The 19,584-nt window shown below is 46.8% G+C and overlaps 1 protein-coding gene across 4 annotated transcripts in view; it reads right to left on the bottom strand.

The window, feature by feature from the left end:
• The window catches only part of PLXNA4 (plexin A4), a 1,277,179-nt gene that overhangs the window by 335,088 nt on the left and 922,507 nt on the right, over positions 1–19,584 (bottom strand). For 2 of the 4 annotated variants that reach the window (XM_069629627.1, XM_069629629.1), the window contains one exon: positions 13,509–13,565. The exons of the other annotated variants lie outside the window; for them this stretch is intronic. In XM_069629627.1, the coding sequence (XP_069485728.1) occupies positions 13,509–13,565 (57 nt within the window). The remainder of the gene's footprint in view (positions 1–13,508; positions 13,566–19,584) is intronic. 4 annotated transcript variants of the gene reach the window in all.

The following is a 19,584-nucleotide window of genomic DNA, read 5'->3' as shown; positions in this document are numbered from 1 at the left end:
TTGAAATTACGAAGGAGAACATGATCTCCTTCTCTTACAGTCCAATGTGCTACTTGCTCCTGTCCTTTACATGTATCGTCTTCTTGTTGGGTGGTCTTCGACCCACCCTGCGTCCTCTCGAGCTGTTGAGAGATAAAGGTGACACTAGTAATCAAGGAATTTATATATTTGTACATTTCATCACCAAAAACAGTGTGAACAGGGTGGTAATCTGTTATGGCCCTCGATGGAGGCGTCAGTGGGAGGTGCATTTGGCATCCGGTCACCACGTTGTGGGGTGTGAAGTGGTGATCCGACCCTGGCCTGTTTCTTAACTCAAATAGGGCTAAGGGAAGGCAGTAAAGCCAGCTTTTTTTGGTAGTCTGCTGAATTTTTGCTATTTCTTCTTTCAGGAGGCCGTTGAGGCGTTCACAGATACCATTCGCCTGTGGGTGGTACGCACATGCAAACTTGTGCTTGATACCAAGTAGGGTAGTTATGTGTTGAAACATCTCCTTGGCGAAGTGTGGGCCATTGTCTGACCGCAATACTTCGCACACCCCCCACCTGGGAAGACCTCCCTCATTAGGAACTTTGCCACTCTAAAGACATCTGCATGGGAGCATGGACTGGCTTTGATCCACCTTGAAAATGGGCATACTACCATAATCATGTATCTGTACCCCTGACATACGTTTATCATGTCAACATAGTCAATGTGGAGGTGTAGGAAGGGTCCTTCCAGCTGGGGTATAATACCTTTGATCACTTGCAGCGTGTGACCGGCCGTAAACTGTTGGCAAGTAAGACAATTACTAATGAAATTTGCAACGTGTGAATTTAATTTGGGAGAGGGCAACCCTTCCTTAATTTGTGCTGCAATCACTTCTTTCCCTGTGTCTGAGGGATGGTGTAGTTGGGCCAGTGCTGTTTTCAATAAGGCCAGGGGCATGACTATTTTGCCTGTATTGTTTTGTCACCATAATGCGTCTCTGGGGGACATTGTGCATCCCCTTTTGACCCACAGTTCTTTCTCTGCCATGGGTGCTGCTGCCTGTATTTCCATTATTTCATTCTCAAAGATATGAGTGTACCCATCCTTCATCAACATCAGTCTTGCCCCCACTCTCCCCTTATCTTTTTCTTTTTCTGGGGGGTCCATATCTCCCCGTAGTACACAGCATGTTTAGCATGTGCGTCCGCTGTTTCATTACCTTTGGAAATGTGATCATCCCCGTTAGTATGGGCCTGACACTTCACTAAGGCCACTTCTTTGGGGTCTTCAATTACTTCAATTAGTTCAGCAAGTAGTAGGGCATGTTGCACTGGGGTGCCGTCTGCCCTTCTAAATCCTCTTCACTGCCACTTAATTAACCCAGAGTGTACAGTTGATGTGACATAAGCACTGTCCTAATATATAGTTACTTTTTTGTCATTGCTTTCTTTTAGTGCCAAAATTAGGGTCACTAACTCTGCTTCCTGGGCAGACTAGTGTTGTGGTAGCTGGACACATTTCACTGGAACATATGTCCAATCCTCTGTCAATCTCACCACTGCTGCACCTGTTCTGCGGATCCCATCACCTTGGTCTATTGTTGAGGGCCCATCAATGTACAATATTTCTCCCCCCTCTAGTGCGTTTTCCTCAACTTTTCTTGTGCTGGAATATGTGTCGATAGCTTCTGTGCAGTCATGTGCATAGTTGTCATCTTCCACCACCTCTGCTATAAACCTTGCTGGGTTCACGTTGCTGCACCTTACAATTGTTAACTCAGGCCTGGACAAGATAACTTCATACCCTGATGCTCTTTGAGTGGTCAGTGTTGATTTTGGTTTGCTTATAATGGCAAAAAGGGCATGCTCCATGTACAGTGTTGTTGGGCAACCCATTGTTATTGAGGATGATTTTTCCACCGCAAAGGCTGCGGCAGCCAGGCTCTGCTCGCACAGGAAGTGTCCTAACATCACAGGGTCTAGGTGACCGCTATAAAATGCCACTGGTTTGTGCCCCATGCTAGTTTTTTGTGTCAGTACTGCTCTCATCACTGCTGAGCTGCAATGTGAAAAAATAAAACATTGTTCTTCATAATTTGGCGTGGCTAGTACTGGTGCTGTGGATATGGCATGTTTTAGTTCCTGAAATGCTTCTGTCATTTCTGTGGTCCATCTCAACTTCTTTTCCCCTTTCTGTGCTTCTTTTAGTACCTCAAGCAGTGGTCCTGTGTATGAGCTGTAATCGAAAACCCAAGCCCTCCAGTAATTGCATAAGCCCAAGAACTGCTGTAGTTCTCTCACTGTCTGTGGCTGTGGTGTGTTTGTTATGGCCTGTGCCCGTTGAGGTGCAATGTTTCTTCCATTTTGTGAAATGAGCTGACCGATGAAGAGCACTTGTTCTTGGCAGTACTGTAGTTTTCCCTTGTCTATCTTGTACCCTTTTTCTGCTAGCACAGTGAGCATCTTAACGGAGTCTCTCCTGCACTTTTCTTCTGTTGTGCTGCAGATGATTATGTCATCTACATATTGTAGCACTGAACTCTCCATCTCAATGTTTCCCAGGCCCATCGGTATCACCCTGTTAAATATGGATGGGGACTCACAATAACCCTGGGGCAACCTTGTGTGTTTCCATTTTGTGTTACGGTAAGTGAAGCTTGTCAGATCTTGTGAGCCAGGGTGTAGTGGTATTGAGAAGAATGCATTTTTGAGGTCAATTACAGTGAATCGTGATGCCTGTGTTGGTATTCCACATAGTATAGTGGCTGGGTTAGCCGCTATAGGGCATTCTGCCTCTACAATGTGGTTGAGGGGTCTTAGATCCTGTATGAAACGCCAAAGACCCTCCCTTAGCCTTGCGCACGGGATACATGGCAGTGTTGCATGTAGACTATGATGGTACTAGTATAACTCTCTCTATTAGTGTTGTTATTGTTTCATATATTCCTTCATCTGCCTCTTTTGATAGTGGGTATTGCTTCATTCTCGGCAGTATGGCCCCTTTTTTCAACTTTATTTTCACAACTCCAATGCTTTTGATGCAGCCCACATCATATGGACTGGTGGTCCATAGAGATGCAGGTACTTTTGCCATATCCTCCTCATAAAACGGCACAACTGTAGCAGCTGGTGCTTCTAGAGCCAGTGCCATCTTTTGTGCTACATCTCTGTATGTTATTGTCACCCAGATGTGGACCCTCATTTGAAACACCATCTCCCACTCACCATTATCATCTGAGAAGAGCTCCTCATCAGATACTTATAGTCGGCACCCTTCTGCTAGAGCTATAACTGCCCTCCATGCCCTTCCTTCCCTGTCTTGGGCATGCACCGCAATGAAATCCTGCATTGCCAGAATGCTCTCAATGTTCAGTGATATCCTCGTCCCTTCCCTCTCACTGGTTGGTGTTTCTGGTCGGAAAAGGTAAGCTGTTGGACTCCTCCAAACCTTCCCTTCAATTCCTGGCAGCCATGCTATTGCCACGTCTGTCCCATATTGGAATAGTTCTCTGTCTATGGGTTCAGCTCTTGCTACTGTTTTGCCGCAATAAGCCTGTAATATTTGTCGTGCTGTGAGCATGCTTATGCCTGGCATAGAGCAAATTATTCCCTTGTCAGTAAAGGAAATAGTCATGTTCAATCTGCTCATGATGTCTCTACCTAGTATATTTACTGGTGACTTTTTTGAGTATAGCAGTGGTAGTGACATATCATGATCACCTACAGATAAGGAGATGTTATCTGTGAAAGGAACCAACCCTCGAGCCCCAGAGAATCTTTGTGTGTTCATAGCTTCGCCTGACAATTGAAACTTCCCCTCTCTTATGCACGACCTAGTGGCCCCGGTGTCAACTAAGAAGGAAACATTTTTGTCACCTATCGTCACCTGTATTCGTGGTTCCTCCGCAGGGTTGGGTGTTACTGATAGGATGGGACATATCAAGGACATCTGTGGGCTGTCCTATTGTGGGTAAAGTGACTGTCGATTTCCTGTGTATGGGTTGTCACCCAGTATTGTCACCCTTCCAAGTTGTGTCTGGGCTACAGATGTGTCAGTAGATGTTGTTATTGCATTGTCTTGCATTTGTGTCAATTGTTGGCCAGTTTGGACCTGTTGTTGGTGCTGTACGTTTGGCTGTTGCTGCGTTTGTGTGTGTGTTTGCATGTGTGGTTGTTGCTGCTGTTGTGTTTGCAGGGTCTGTTGTTGTTGTGACATTTGCGTTTGTTGTGGTGGTAGTTGTTGCTGTATCTCCTGCTGTTGGTAAACCTGTTGTTCCCCATGGGCCCTTATTGTCCCTGCTCCCCCCAGGCTGCCTGTGCTGGTCTCATCCTAGATGTGCGTGACATGTGTCCTACTATCCCACATATCCAACATGTCGGTGGTTCTCGCACTTTCCATTGAAGTCCCCCTATGTAGTCCTGATACCCCTGCTGTCCCTGTTGATTGTAACCTCGGAACCCTCCCCCATATCCTCTCCCTCTCATTTGCCCTCCCCTCCCTCTGTAGTTATTTGAGTACCCGTTTCCCATTTGCATATACCCTCCCCCCATTTGTTGTGTGTATGTCAGGGGGGGGAGCATTTGCTGTGTCACTACCTGTGCTTGCTGCGATGGTGTTACCTGTCGTTGTGATGTGTTTTGTGTCACCATTGCTTGTGGTTGTGTGGGGGCTGTTATTAGTGCTCCCTCCATGGCATATTTCGATAACTTCTTCTGGACCAATGTTGCTTCCTCTATCTTCCTATCCTCCTCCTTTTGTTTAATTATTTCCTGCCACATCCTACAGTAGTGTACTATTGTCATTAGTATTTCTGGCCATCCTTTAGCTTCCATTCCTACTAACTTCTTTAATTGTTTCTGTACTTCCTCTGGGAGCCCTTGTACTAGTATGTGGTACAAAATTGCTAGTGTTTTGTCCCACGGTTCCCGTGTTTCCAAGCGTCACTTCTCCTGGATCTCCTGGATGTATTCAACAGGATCTTCATTCTCACGCGTCTTTCGTGATGTAATCGCTCCTATTTCTGAAGTGTCTGGGAATTGTACTCTCAATGCTTGCCAAAGCGCATGTCTGCAATTGGCAAATTATGCTCCATCATGTGCTGTGTCATGTATTGTCACCCCGGGGAATCCCGCCCTCTTCCATATGTCATCAGCAGCATCCCCCAGAATGGAAATTAGGAGGCCCTTCACGTCTCCCACCGCTAATGTTTTCCCAGCAGTGTGTTTTTCCATCTCATATATCCACTTTCCAGCTCCTGCACTCAATGATGGGAGTCTGCATTTTATATTTTCCTTGTCTGCATGCTTCCAGGGGATGTATTGTGGTCTTGTTCCTCCCCTCTCTAGTAGTGGCATTAAATTGTACCCCCTCTCCTCTACCTTCATCCTCCTATGTGTGGTTATATCATTATATTCATCATTTTCCTCCATATCTGGCAGCTCTTCAATGCTATCGATGTTACAGGTGTTTACCCTTTCATTTCCTGTATCCCTCCTCCCCTTTATGTGTCCTACCATCGGTGTGATTGCTCTCTCTTCCTACGTGCGTCCTGGGAGATCCCTTAGTCTGCCAACATATGGGATGTGTATGGGTGTTGGTGTCAGTGGGCACGGTGAGGGGTGTGGTGTTTGTGCGGGTGTGGTGTCCCTGTTCTTTTCCTCTCCTGCAATTGGTCCTTCCCTTCTCTCGCATGCCCATGGTGACTCGCAATTAGTGTTCGTTATGTATAGTTTGTCTAAACTCTCCCTACGTCCATCTCTTCCTTTGATACTAAAACCTTCCTCTTCTTCGCTGCAAAACCCATCAGTTAATGTCGATCCCCACTCTGTGCATTTTCCCCCTACTCTCACTGTTTTTAGATCTATTAAATCTTCATCAGTGTACTCACCTCCTCTACCCTCAGCTGCCTGTGCTGAGGTTGATGCCATTTCCTTATCATGGCGTGTGTATTTCCTTGCTCCTTTTTCCATCCTCCTATCTCTTCCCCCCTCTTCCTTCATTTCCACCACTTCAGCACCTATCTCCTCCCTTTTCCTTTTTATTTCTTCCAATATGTATTCACTTACCTTTGCTATTATCCTTTCCTCATCCTCTTTTCTCCCCTTTATTGCCCCTTCCCTTCTTAATATACTTTCTATTACCTTCCCTTCTTCATACTTCTGTGCGCTTTCAGCTATAATCCTCTTCTTCCACATTCCCATTTCCCTATCGTTCTCTTCTCTCTCTCCTCCTTCCTTCTCATCTCCCTGTGTTCAGCGCGCGCCATTCTTTCCACTATTGCCCTAATGCGCTCTCCTTCCTTTTTTCGCTCTTCCTCCTTCAACTTCATTCTCGCCATCTCTTCCCTATGTGCTTTCTTTTCATTCTGCCTCCTCCGTGTCTCTTCCTCGAACTGCTTGAGTAACGCGCTTCGCACGTTCCTCAATTCCACCAACCTTTCCACCAATATCTCTTCCTCCTCTTGTGACAATCGCCCTTCTCTTTCTTCACTGACCTCCGACCCTGTCTGTGTCTTTCCCTTCTCTTCCTTTTTTACCTTTTTCAATGTATCCTCCTCTTCCTTAGTTAATCTTCCTCGGAGTTTCAGAAGCACCTGTGCTGCTATCCACTCCTCTGATCCTACGTCTGCAAACCTCCCCAAGGGCCTACTATCATTCCCTTTTCTTACCTGCGTAGTTGTTGAATCTACAGTACCTACCTCCCCGTCCTCATTTTACAATCATCCGGGGGTGCGTATGGCGGGGGGGCTGTATGCGGGGTTGGAGTATCCTTCAGAAGCCGTTAATTGCTGTCTAGCTGCTTCTCTAAGTTCTGTTAGTGGGTACAACCCCCCTCCTCCTTTTTTACTGTCTTAACCACTTGGGCTCCTTCTGCCCCTTCTTGTTTTACCTTCGCCTCTGCTACGGCAAATGATCCTTCCGCCTCTTCTTCACATTCTTCAGTGTTGAGCGCATTTTTGTTTTTCTTGTCCCCGCCCCCTCCTTTCTTTTCCTCTTCCTTTATTCCTTTTTCCTCCTTTATCCCCTTCTCCTCTTTTACCCCCTGTACTGTGTACATACCTGTATCCCCAGGTCTGGTTCCCTGGAACATCTTCCAGAGGTCAAAAACTTCTAAGTAGTTTGCTAATTTCTTCCCCTTGTAAGCATTGTGAATGTATGTCAATAAACTATGTTGTATATACGTATCTAAGCTGCCGTTGGGCGGCCACGGTACTCTTACTTTGTTGTCCATTCGATGCTATACTTAATTATTTTTTCCCTGTGTGGTGTCAATTTCGTACATATGTGCTGAAGTGGAGTAGTTAACGCGCTCCCCATGTTCCTCCATCCCTCTCCTGCCCCTGATCCATAGTACATGGCCATGTTACAACTTTATTTTTCCAAGTGTCAACCTCTTACCTGGCCCTGTAATTTGGGGACTTCAACTGTCCGCTGGAAAGGAAAACAATCTGTTTATTACACAATTATCACTTATAACTATGGTCCCCTTTGACCGTGGCACACAAAGCCCCTCTGTGGCGTGCCTCTGGGCTGCCCCACCTTTCTCTCCATTACGTATTTCTCACACCTTCAACGTAACTCCTCCTCCTCCCCTTCTCTGCTCTTTCCCCTCAAACCACACCCTCTACTTCCACCAACACTCGTTGAGCGCTGCCGGCGTTCTCCGTGCGCGGCTGCCTCTCCCCCCCGGCCCTTCCCTGTCTTAGCGTGCCTGGAGTTTTCCGTGCACGGCCGCCTCTCCCCTTTGGCCCTTCCCCTTCTGAGCGCGGCCGGCGTTTTCCGTGCACAACGCGTCTCGCCCTTTCCCCACTACCTTCTTGCATCCTCTGTCCCCGGCCACCCATGGATGGACGCGAGAAGGGACGTGAGGTGTACTGCAGTGTCCTATACAAACCCTATGGGTGACGTCACCAACTTCTACAATACACTGTAAGTACGTACAAATTTCAAAACTTAGAAATGCACGCTTGTTCCCACACACTTATCCCCAATTAACCCCACAGCTGTCTTCTCGCCTCATCTGGAGCAAGGTAATCCACAATCAATTCACTTAATATAATCGGTCTGGGCACGCTGCGTTGCCTCGCGTGTGATACGCCCCCTCTCCAGAGGAGCTTAACCAGCCAATTATCTTCCGCACTCAGTAAACAACATATCTACCCCCTGCGGGAAAAAGTCATCTACTTAACGAGCTTCAACACTCAATTAGTAGGGAACCTCATCTATTCATTGATCTACAACGTCAACTCATAGGAAAGCCACACCCCCCTTACACATATGTCTGCGATCTCTAACCAATCCGCCCTCTCTAACAGTCACCTGTGGGTGCCTGAGGCTCCACCCAATCCACTTTGTGATGCTGTAGGGGACGGTCCTCGTGGATGTCCCGTTACACCTCACGCATCTATTGCCGCGGAATAGTCAAAATCAATTCCCACACACTGTTACAACCTCCCCCTCCCTCTTTACAACTCCTCCCCCCTCCCGCACAACATTACGCTGCTGGTTGGGTGTGCCATACTCACCAAGTCCTCGTTAGTTGGGGCTGCTCGACTGCAGGCACCCCTCCAAAGCGGCTCGCCACCGCCCCTCGTCTGCACCACCACTGGACACTCGCCAACCATGGGCGGGATACTTTTCAAGTCGGCTCCCAAGGGCCAATGTCCGGATTGCGCTGTCCGGTCTTCTCGCAGTTCCGCAATGGTCCTGTAGTCCTCGAAAGGGGGCAACAGCAGAGGGGGCTGAGCTGCCAGGTTGCCTCGCTGCAGGAGGCCTGGTAGTTATGCTCTTAGGGTAGGTTAGGTAGATCTCAAGCAGATCTCAGCAGTGCCTCCAACTTGTCGGGGTGAACTCCCGGGGGCTGGCAGAGCTGTCCGCGGACCTCCGGGGCTGGGGAGGACCCAACTCCTCCCGCGTCCCAAAAGGAGTATGAGGCACACACAAGAGCAAAGTAATTACTGCTGTTTATTATAGTAACGGCAGGGATCGTTCTCCGTCCGTATGCATCATGGGAGATGCTCTCAATCTTAGTGGGGCTCGCAGGCCCTTTTTACCGTAGTATGACGCACTGCTCGCGTCACCACGGAAAAACAATCACAAAACCTATTGCCACTTCGGGTTGGCTCCCCGAGTGGTAGGGTTAGTATAGATACATATATAGGGAAATGTTAGTGGATAAGGACAGGTCAGGTGGCACACTTGGGTTGTCCCTAACACTTGCTACAGTAAATTAGTTACACGGGGACCCTTGGTGATTGGCTACCCGAAATGGCGTCAGTGAGGAGCCCCTGGTACTCTGATTGGTTCACTCGTGAGCCCCCAAACCTGGGACCATCGCTGTTCCCAGCCCGCGAGGTACCTGGTGTTGGCAACATTGTGCAACTATGTGTTAGTGGCGGACAATGGACAGGTCTTTGCTAGTGGCTGATGATCACGCCTTTCCCATCGGTGTAGGCGTCCAACTTGTCGCTTCGTTGTTGCAACCTGCGTCCCAGACGTGGGACCCCGGCGACTTTCTGTTTCGTAAGCTTGGCATCTTGTCAGTTTGGCTCGGTCACGTGTGTAGAGACCGTAGCTGAAGCAGAATTATGAGCATTTCATTTATTTTTCGGCCCAGAGGGGTGCTGGCTGTGGCAGGTGTAGCCTTGGCACTGAGAGCTCGGCATGTGGGTTGCAACATTGTGGCCTTGGCAGTGGAGTCTCGCTGGGACTCGGTCTGCATTGTCAGCGCATTGCTTTTCTTCTCGAGAACGTTTTTCGTCTTAGAGGCTCTGGCCTTAGGACTCTTGCTTGCGGCCTACTCGGGCCTAGTTTTCCTGGGAGGCAATGTATAATTACTAACATAGGTACCGCAGGGTGACAGAGTGTCACAAGCAGTAGTAGATATAAATATATGTGATGACATCTCTATGGGGTGGGGTAGCATGAAGCGTCTGCAAGCGTATACACAAGCTCTTCAGGCATCTTGCGTTTCTGCGGTGCTGTAGGAGGCCTATGTGAAAAATAACAATGATGCATGTCCGTGAGTGTGTCAGTCCGCTATGTCGTAGCACTGCGTATGTTCCTCGTGTGAGTTGGTCTGTGAGTGACCAGGGTGCATGGTGGCATGGGTGTTCTTGTCTGTTGGCTAGGTCGTCATGGCATCTCTAACGATGTTGATGCTTTACGGCTGTTGTTCTAGTCGATCTGGTCCATGTTGCAGGCGTCGGCTTGGCCAGGGCATGGTAGTGGGCATGCTCCTCGTGCATGTGGGCCACAAACACATGGTACCTTGTCATCTGGTAAGGAGGTGAGCGGGTCAAACCCCTCTCGCAGGGGGTGTTTGGGCCGTGATCCTCTAGGCCAGGGTCTGGATGAGAATGGGGGGGGGGTGTTTTCCCATTTTCCCACTTCCGCACCTATCCATCTGCCGTGCATGGATCAGTGGTCAGTGTTCAGTAATCACAAACTGAGGCCACACTCCCCACTGTGCATCCACCACTGATGTCTTTGTACACTGATAACATTGACAATTTAAGATATCACCGGATGGGCCATTAGCCAGGTATGCGACTCAGTAGACTAGATAATGCAGTACAATGTTTGAGGTCATGGTCACAGGTTCAAATCCCAACAGGTTAACTCAGCCCTTCAATCTTCTGATATCAGTAAAATGAGGGGGTGAAAATGTGCTCTATGTAATGTTACATCACAGCTTGGGCCACCTGACCTCTGTCTTCCTCTCTGCTCGCAATCTTCACCAAGAATGTCTTATTATTCCTCTTCTTTTTCATGTATGCACATACATTCTGTGACTTCTCCACTTGAGGATATCGACCCCTAATACACTACACCCAAGTCAATTGGGCATAGCGATATTGCTTTACACAGGCAATCCTGCTATGATGGCTAGGACCCGATGGTTCTCCAATAGAATGATTGATGCTTATTCTATTCACATGAATGGACCAGACATGGCCGTACGTGTAGCAAGGTCGAATGTGATCCATATATGAGATATTGCTATGAAACATTTGGAAATATGTGTATGGATAAATTAGCACCTTGTACTCCAGACTAATGGAATCTCCAGTCCAGAGTTGACCTGCTATATGTTTGCAATGTGCCAAATGTTCCCCCATCTATAAAGATGTCCTATACATTATCAGGCCGGTTAGCCATGTGATTTGGAAGTCAAGTCCACTTTATGGAACAATGAATACTAGGTTCTTTTTTTGTAGAGAACATTTCACAGTGGGGTAAAACTAAAGATGGGATAGGGTGACATGTAGTTTAGTGGCTATATGGTGAATAGTAGAACCAGGAAACAGGCTCTCAAATCACAGCTTTCCCATTTGAAACTGTGCTCCTGAGAAAACCACTTTACATCACTGTGCCTTATTTCCCTTAGCTGTCAAAAATGGTGTCAAGCACAAGTGATTCTTTTAAGTGGGTATCTTACAAAAAGTGACCTCATGCATGTTTCAGCAGGCTACTCTTTTGCTCTGCATATCATTAAAACATGACCATTTATGTAGGGCACACCAGTCTGCATATTTCTAATCACACTAATCGCAAGATTAATTTTGAACCGTGTTCCACGCCTCGCAGGGTGGATTTAATGATACTACAACCTTTGGTAGGTGAGTGATGGAGGCGATGGGGGATTTTACAACTTGTATGTGATGTTCACCTATGAAAATACTTTCATACTTCAACAAATAACCACTGTAGTAGTGGCAGAGCACCTAGGTGTGTCTGTGGAGTGGCGTACAGCGCCCCCAACAGGGGTACGCAGACCGTTGTCTACTGGTAGAAAGAACGTTAGCATGGGGGAGGGTAAGAGGATGGGAAAGAGGGAAATGGTTGCTACAAACTCAGGGAGGGAGGGAATTAGCAGACGAAGAACGTTTTGTGACAGTGTGGGTGCATGTCAGTCGTGTTAGGTGGACTATGCGCTGCAAAAGGGAGGCACATATGTCCTATGGTGTTGTGATAGTTGGGGTGTGTTTCCAAGGCAGATTTGGAGAACTGTAGGTTAGCACACCATGCATACCGATGGATAGATCAGGGGCTATAGATTGGCTTGGGCAATCCTGGATCTTTGCTGGCTCATTTCCCTGTGAATTTATGTAAATTGTATCCAGGGTCAGACTCTGGAATGTTAATTCTGTGACTGCCAAGCATGAGACAAGAGTGGCCTGGTCAGGGATAGACTGTGTATAAAGGTGCATGCTGTTGGTAAAAGAAGGCAAGGGTATGCTGGATTCTAGCTAAGCAGCATGCAGGGGTGCCAGTATGACTGTAAAATGCATTCGGCAAATGTAGGGCAATGGAATGGCAGCTATGAAGGCTCAGCAATCATAGCAAGATATTACTTTTGTGCCACGTTCAAAGTATGCCATAAAGTGTCAGTGCCTAACTCGTTGCACCACCTGTTTTGGGGCCACGCTGCAATGCTTCCTGTGTAAGTCTCAGTGATACGCTGAGCATTACCAATCAAGCTGCACACCTGTAGCACAGCTGACACATGTCTGCATGGTAGGTGCTAACCTCTAAGCAGCAGCGCACTGCATTCTGGGGCTTGTTGTTTCAATTTTCCCATTACATCTTTGGTGCAATCGTTGTTGGCTGAAACACTAGTCTTGACTGGCAGTGACATATACATTAAATGTATACAATCTGCAGCTTTGTTAAAAGGGCATTTAACAATCATATCAAAAAGGGAACATATCTCTGCGATCAGGAAACAAGTCCACTGGCTTCCCATCAAGGAACGCATCACCTTCAAAATTCTCGCCATCTCACACAAATGTCTCAACAACACTGCACCCCTGTATCTTTCCCGGAGATTTGCTAAAAAGCCTTCTCGGATAGGCCTACTAGAAAGGCCTACTCTGACAGGGTCACTGTTCCCAAAATCTCCAGGTCTCGCGCTGGAGGCGCGAGCTTCCCCTTCATCGCTGCGTCTCAATGGAACTCCCTAACTACACACATAAGGAGCATTGAGTCACGCACAGCCTTCAGGGCGGCCGTCAAAACCTGGCTTTTTGTATTAAAGGCCTCCTGGTGTTGGTTGGCCGCCTTGCCGCTTTAACCTGAACACATGTGCGTTAACATTACTGTGTATGATTTTCGTTGTTTTTTCTTGTACATTTGTACCTGTTTCTTGCTCATTATGCACAGGTTATTCTCTCTGTAACCCATGAGCGATCCTCCAAAAAGCTGTAACGAAGACATTTGCTTGCAATAGCGCCTCGATGCCTGTGGGCTGTAGTGCGCTTTACAAATACAAAAAATAAACATAAAAAATAAAAATAAACAGTTTACGCACCCCCATATAGGCGGGTAATGACCAATCATAGCATTGCTGACATTTCTGTAGAGGTTTATCATCATAATAGTTGTTATCATTCAATGCAGGTAATACGTTGTACACAAAAAGAAGTGTCTGTGTATAACTAAGCTACAAAACAAAAAGCATAGCAGAGAAAAGGAGCGAGAAGGCGCTTATGATGTAAGATGTGATGTTAATGATGCGTAAAAGTAAGACGTGCCTGGAAACGCGCTGCACGGCGGCTCAACAGCAGACTCTTTGCTGGCACTGGAGGTTTCTGTTAACGAAAAAAAAAGAAAAGGGAAAATAATCCGTCAAAGAAACCTCCAGGCTTGGATGTGTGACAGATTATTTTGTTTTTTTGGCTAAAGGGCTGTTTTCATGCACAAAGTGGCCTCTTCAGTGGATGGCTTCATTAGCAAATCCTGTACATATCAACATTATCCATTCCATTTGGTAGACACTACTCCATCAGTACTGCTCTGACTTGTAGTCCTGGGTTTATAATGCAGAAAGCAAGGACTATATGTCACAGAAGGCAAAGTTAAACCCAGGAATGCACTATCATCTCCATAATGGACTGGGTATTGTTGGCATATGTGAATTCGTGAGTGCCATGTCTGTCTGGCTCCTAAAGTATAGGGGCCCTATAGCTTTGCAAGTATGTGGTGCTGGTGGTGATTGGTGGTAAACCAGGCCAGGAGATTTAAGGGCCTCATTACGAGTTTGACAGTATTCTGGTGGTAAATCTAACAGAATACCGCCCAACAGAATTACTGTTACTGTCACTCAGTCTGGTGGATTTACCACTGGATTAAAAGTGGTGGTGGCGGTGTTAGTCCCCATTAATTTGGAGTCCATAGGACTCCATTGTGGATTTCAGCAGATTTACCACTGTGGTAATTCCATCAATTTTGCCAATATGTTTATCGGAAAGTGAGAGGATTTACCGCCAGCATGATGCTGAAGATAAATCCCCCACTCCAGGGCCATGCTCGTAGTATGGCAGAGCAGGAAAAGTGCTGGTGATGAATTCTATTGCCGCCACTTTTTTTCCCCACACTGTCGTACACGTAATGAGGCCCTTGTTCACAGATCATTTTCCAATGGGGTTTTGCCATTATGAAACACTTCTGTGAATTTGGTCCTTAGAGCGCTCTGCCCCTCTTTAAGAAACAGGAGCTCTCGTTTTGTGTGCGGGTCCTGGTGAATAATCATTACTCATCAGAAATTGTTTCGTAGGCACGCAACTCAATTATGCGATGGACATTTCTCAAGGCTGTAGGTTTTCTTATCATTTAGTGGCCTTTTTCTGCACTAAGTCCTACCAGGTTCATCACGTCCGTCCATCTCTCTCTCTCTCTCTCTCTCTCTCTCTCTCTCTCTCTCTCTCTCTCTCTTTCTCTCTCTCTCTCTCTTTCTCTCTCTCTCTTCAGCTCCCTCTCTCTCTTGCACTAAATCTCATCTCTCCCCACCTCATGCTGCTTCTCTCTCTCTTTCTCTCTCTCTCTCTCTCTCTTGCACTAAATTACATCTCTCCCCCCTCATGCTGCTTCTCTCTCTCTCTCACTGGCACTAAATCGCATCTCTCCCAACCTCATGCTGCTTCTCTCCCTCTCGCTCTCGTTTCCCTCTGTCTCTCTCTGGCACTAAATGTCATCTCTCCCCACCTTATGCTCCTTCTCTCGCTCTCTCTTCCCCTCTGTCTCTCCTTTGCACTAAATCTCATCTCTCCGCATCTCAAGCTGCGTTCTCTCTCTCTGTCTCTCTCTCTCTCTCTCTCTCTTCCCCACTGTCTCTCACTTGCACTAAATCTCATCTCTCCCACCTCATGCTACCTCTCTCTCTCTCTTTCTCTCTCTCTCTCTCTCTCTCTCTCTCTCCCCCTCTCACCCTTTCTCTCTCGCTCCCTCTCTTTCTCTCCTCCTCAATCTCTCTCCTGCTTGCTCTGTCTCTCTCTAGGTCTCTGTCAGTCCCTCTATCTGTCTGTGTGCCCCCATCTTTCATCCTTCCCTCTCATCGTCGCCAGCCAATAAGTCCCCTCTCTTTGCCCAGTAACCCAGTTTTCTGAAGCGCGCCCTCTTCGCTCATCAGCCAGCATCACTCACCTCACCCTTTATAGTCGCAAACGAGCAGAAAGCTCCAGCTTCTGCTGCTCAGCACCAGTGCTTTGGGACCCTCTCCCGAACTTCATCAGAAACAAACCCTCCTACAACACCTTCAGAAAACTCTGGAAGACCTGGCTGTTCAACAAATATGACCAAGCTGCTACCTATCCCTGTGTCTTCATTTGTGTGCCTTTTATACTACGTATGCGCTCTACCTACTTTGTACAAGTGCCATGATAACTACAGGTCTGGGCGTTACACAAATGCAATGCATAAAATAAATAAAACTACAGCGCCTTGTCTATGAGAAGTTTCTATTGCAGCAAATCCTCCCTGTAAAGGCCGAATGCTGCTTCTTGGAGCTAAATGGACGCTATATCACAATAAAAAAATAGAATGTAATTTACTTACTCGGGTCTATCAAAAATGTTCATGACGTACGGATACAAAATAAAAATAAATGGCAATGTCACTATTTCAAACCAAAGGTTTTCATGAATAGGTATAATCTGCGCCGAGATCCGGCACCAACCAACCAAGCTGTAGGAAACAGGGGCTAACTCTGGCAGTTTAAGGATGCTTTCCCTGCTCGCCTGTGTTCCTTGCTGGCAGCCATCTTTCCTCCCCTCTCCACTCATGTCTCCTGGCACCTGATCCCATTGGCCCGAGCTCCCCTCTGTCCTGTAGTTAATGCCCTCACCGTGGCGTGCCCTGGCTCACGTTCCTGCCCTGCCTTGGCCACCCGGGGGCCAATGCAATCCTACGGATGCAGCACCCGTTCTCCGAAATGACGGCTCAAAGCGATGTTCCAGGGGCCACTTCCACCCCTTGTCTATCACCCATCCAAGACAGGGTGCTAATATCCCTAATAGGCTCAAATGGATTGGGGGCGCTATCCGGGCCTACAATGACCCTAAGCTCTTCGTGACGGCCTTGGAGCTAGCAAGCCATTGCCCTCAAAGAGAAGGCCCTCTCTGCGGCCCTTAAAGCCTTGTTTTGTCCGCCTTCTTATGTCTGTCTATTTGAATCTAACTAGAAAATCTTTACCAGTTACATTAAGCCCAAATACAACATCATAGCTGGTTTCCAATAAGGTACTTGCCACATCATTACCAGTTGATATTATGCACAGATCTCAAATGACCTTATGCCCATTGAAAAATAGCACAGAACATAAACACTCACACTAACCTTTACACTCACTATCTGACATTCCGGCACTCACTATGAACCTCACACTCTTTTTCTAACTCTCATGCTATAACTCGCTCCCGCACTACCTCTCACACTCACATCCCTGGCCCCTGAGATGCTTCTGTTATGCTATAGTCTGTAAAAAAAAAGGTTTGCTGCTCCTTGAAGCTACGTGCACACTATATAAAATAACTTTAGAAAACACTCACATTCAATCTCACTCTCACTATAACACTCAAACGAATAACATGGTATGACATATCATGTCATGGCATGGCAAGTCATGGCAGGTTATGTCATGTCATTGCATGGGTTGAGATAACATTCCAGGGGAGCTTGCAATCATATCTCCCAGTTTGACATTTTCGGTGAGCTCTTAGTTTCACTTTGACACTCCAAGTCAGCTAAAGGTTTGTTATTCTTAGTAAGTTCATTTGATATTCCCAATAACCTCCCGGTTGGACTTTCACAGCAAGCTTGCTCTTCCCAGTAAGCTCCTAGTGTTACATTCCCAGCAAGCTCCCATTTCTTCATAATTCCAGTACCCAAACCGTTATTTTCGAAGACTTACAGTCTTGATTCCCTTTCATCAAATACATTGAATTCATGTACCGGATTTAAAGTAAAGGCCAGCGATTTGAAAGCGGTTACCAGGTGACATGGAGTCACCTGAACCCCTTGCACCCAACCCCTTCCACTAATTAGCCCCGAGCAGGGATGCATTGCGGCGCTACCTCTGCGCACGCATCTCCCTCCCGGGCATCCTTCCCTCCTATTTCATGCTGCATAGAGGTGACTTCTACGCTCCAATTATAAGAGGGCTGCCAGGCCATAAAATTGAAATGATCTGCTTATGTGTCAATCCCGCCCTCCCAATCGGACCATAAAAATATCAAAAACTCTCAATGGATCCCATCTGCCACAAGATGCTTGACGAACACCGTCCACACGCTTGATCTGATTGCCTGAAAATGAAATGCAAACTTACAGAGACGATATCATAACATATTATTAGGTTGTAAAATCAAAACAAGGTCAGACCTTCACCGGCACAATTCCAGGGTTCGTAAATTCCTGTGTATACTTTCCGATTCTGAATTTAGATCACTGCCGCAAAGCAATCAAGCAGCTGCTGGCCCGAACTGACCAGAGAACTCTCAGCGCATCATATATTTTATGTGCATTGAGAAACTTTATCGTGCCAGGCTTTTGATATACTGGCCATTCGTTTATTGGCGCAGCCGAGGCGATAGCGAATAACAATGGTGACCGCCTTCTTGGAGGCAGCCGATGAGGAGAAGGCGGCTGGATTTATGGGACGTGAAAGTGTCTTCAGGAGATAGAGCCAGAGTCATTGAAGGGTTTAGAACTACCCATTCTATTGAATTGACTGTGGTACGCCACCATGGACTAGATATTCTCCAACAATAACTGTTCTATCTCAGCACTGTTCTTGGATCTAATAGTCTGGGCTGCGGATTACATATAGCAAATCTATTCTCTGGGCAGGGGATAAGACTTTGCAAGCCTATGCTCTGGGTTGGGATTGGACTTTCCAAGCCTATACTCTGAGCTGGGGATTAGACTTTCCAAGACTATACTCCAGTCTACGAATTGGTCGTTCCAAGTGTATTCTCTGAGTTGGGAATAAGACTTTCCAAGACTATACTCTGGGCTGGGGATTAGAATTTCCAAGACTATACTCTGGGCTGGTGATTAGTCTTTCCAAGCCTATACTCCAGGCTAGGGATTGGTTGTTTCAATCGTATACTCTGGCTGGGGATTAGACTTTCCCAGACTGTACTCTGGGCTGGGGATTACACTTTCCAAGACTATACTCTGGCCTGGGGATTAGACGTTCCAATCCTATCCTCTGGGCTGGTGATTAGTCTTTCCAAGCCTATACTCCGGGCTAGGGATTGGACTTTCCAAGCCTATACTCTTAGCTGGGGATTAGACTTTCCAAGATAATACTCTGGGCTGGGGTTTAGACTTTCCAAGCCTCTATTCTGGGCTGGTGATTAGTCTTTCCAAGCCTATATTCCGGGCTAGGGGTTGGACTTTCCCACCCTACTCTCTTAGCTGGGGACTAGACTTTCAAAGGGAATATTCTGGGCTGGGGATTAGACTTTCCAAGCCTATACTATGGCCTGGGGATTAAACTTTCCAAGCCTATACTCTGACCTGGGGATTAGACTTTCCAAGCCTATACACTGGGCTGGGGATTAGGCTTTCCAAGCCTATACTCTGGCCTGGGGATTAGACTTTCCAAGCCTATACTCTGGCCTGGGGATTAGACTTTCCAAGCCTATACACTGGGCTGGGGATTAGGCTTTCCAAGCCTATACTCTGGGCTGGGCATTAGACTTTGCAAGCAGTACGGTGTCTTGCGATTTCTAAATTCATCACTGTCTTTCTAACAAAGTCACTGGTGAGACGGACGGAACGTTACCGCCCTTCCAACTTCTGATGCAATAAAAAACAATGACATCAGATGATGTTTAACTAGAGGGCATCCCAAAAGGGACATTGCATCAGTCCATTAGTTACTTTGAGGCAAAAGGGGGCAATCACCTACTTTTTTGCTCCTAGGGAATCTGCTAGGGCACAAAGGGACTTGTATTTCCACTATCATGGGCCTTATCGACCGCGACTAAGGGTGACCTAGCCCGCGGGGAGGTCAGAACTACAGGGGCAATACAAAACCTTAGGTCTGTTTTATTGTTTTGCACAGAAATGTTATTTAGAACAAAACAGTCATCAAAATGCACGTCTCTCACACGCTTACAGTAGGGACAGTGGAAACCATTATAAACCCTTGCATTAGAAAAATGCCTTCTATATATGAAAACTATCCGACACAGCCTGCAACTTATTCTCAAATGTGGGTAAGGTTTCAAATCAGACCAATGTTCGCTCTCAAATAATGTCCATGACACTGGTGTGTCCTTTTGTACCTTATTTAATTATCAATTGCACAGTGACAGGTTTGAG

Source organism: Ambystoma mexicanum, chromosome 12 (assembly GCF_040938575.1).
Source record: "Ambystoma mexicanum isolate Mex_15411 chromosome 12, UKY_AmexF1_1, whole genome shotgun sequence".
NCBI classification, from domain to species: domain Eukaryota; kingdom Metazoa; phylum Chordata; class Amphibia; order Caudata; family Ambystomatidae; genus Ambystoma; species Ambystoma mexicanum.
This window is presented reverse-complemented; position numbering and strand designations above follow the sequence as displayed.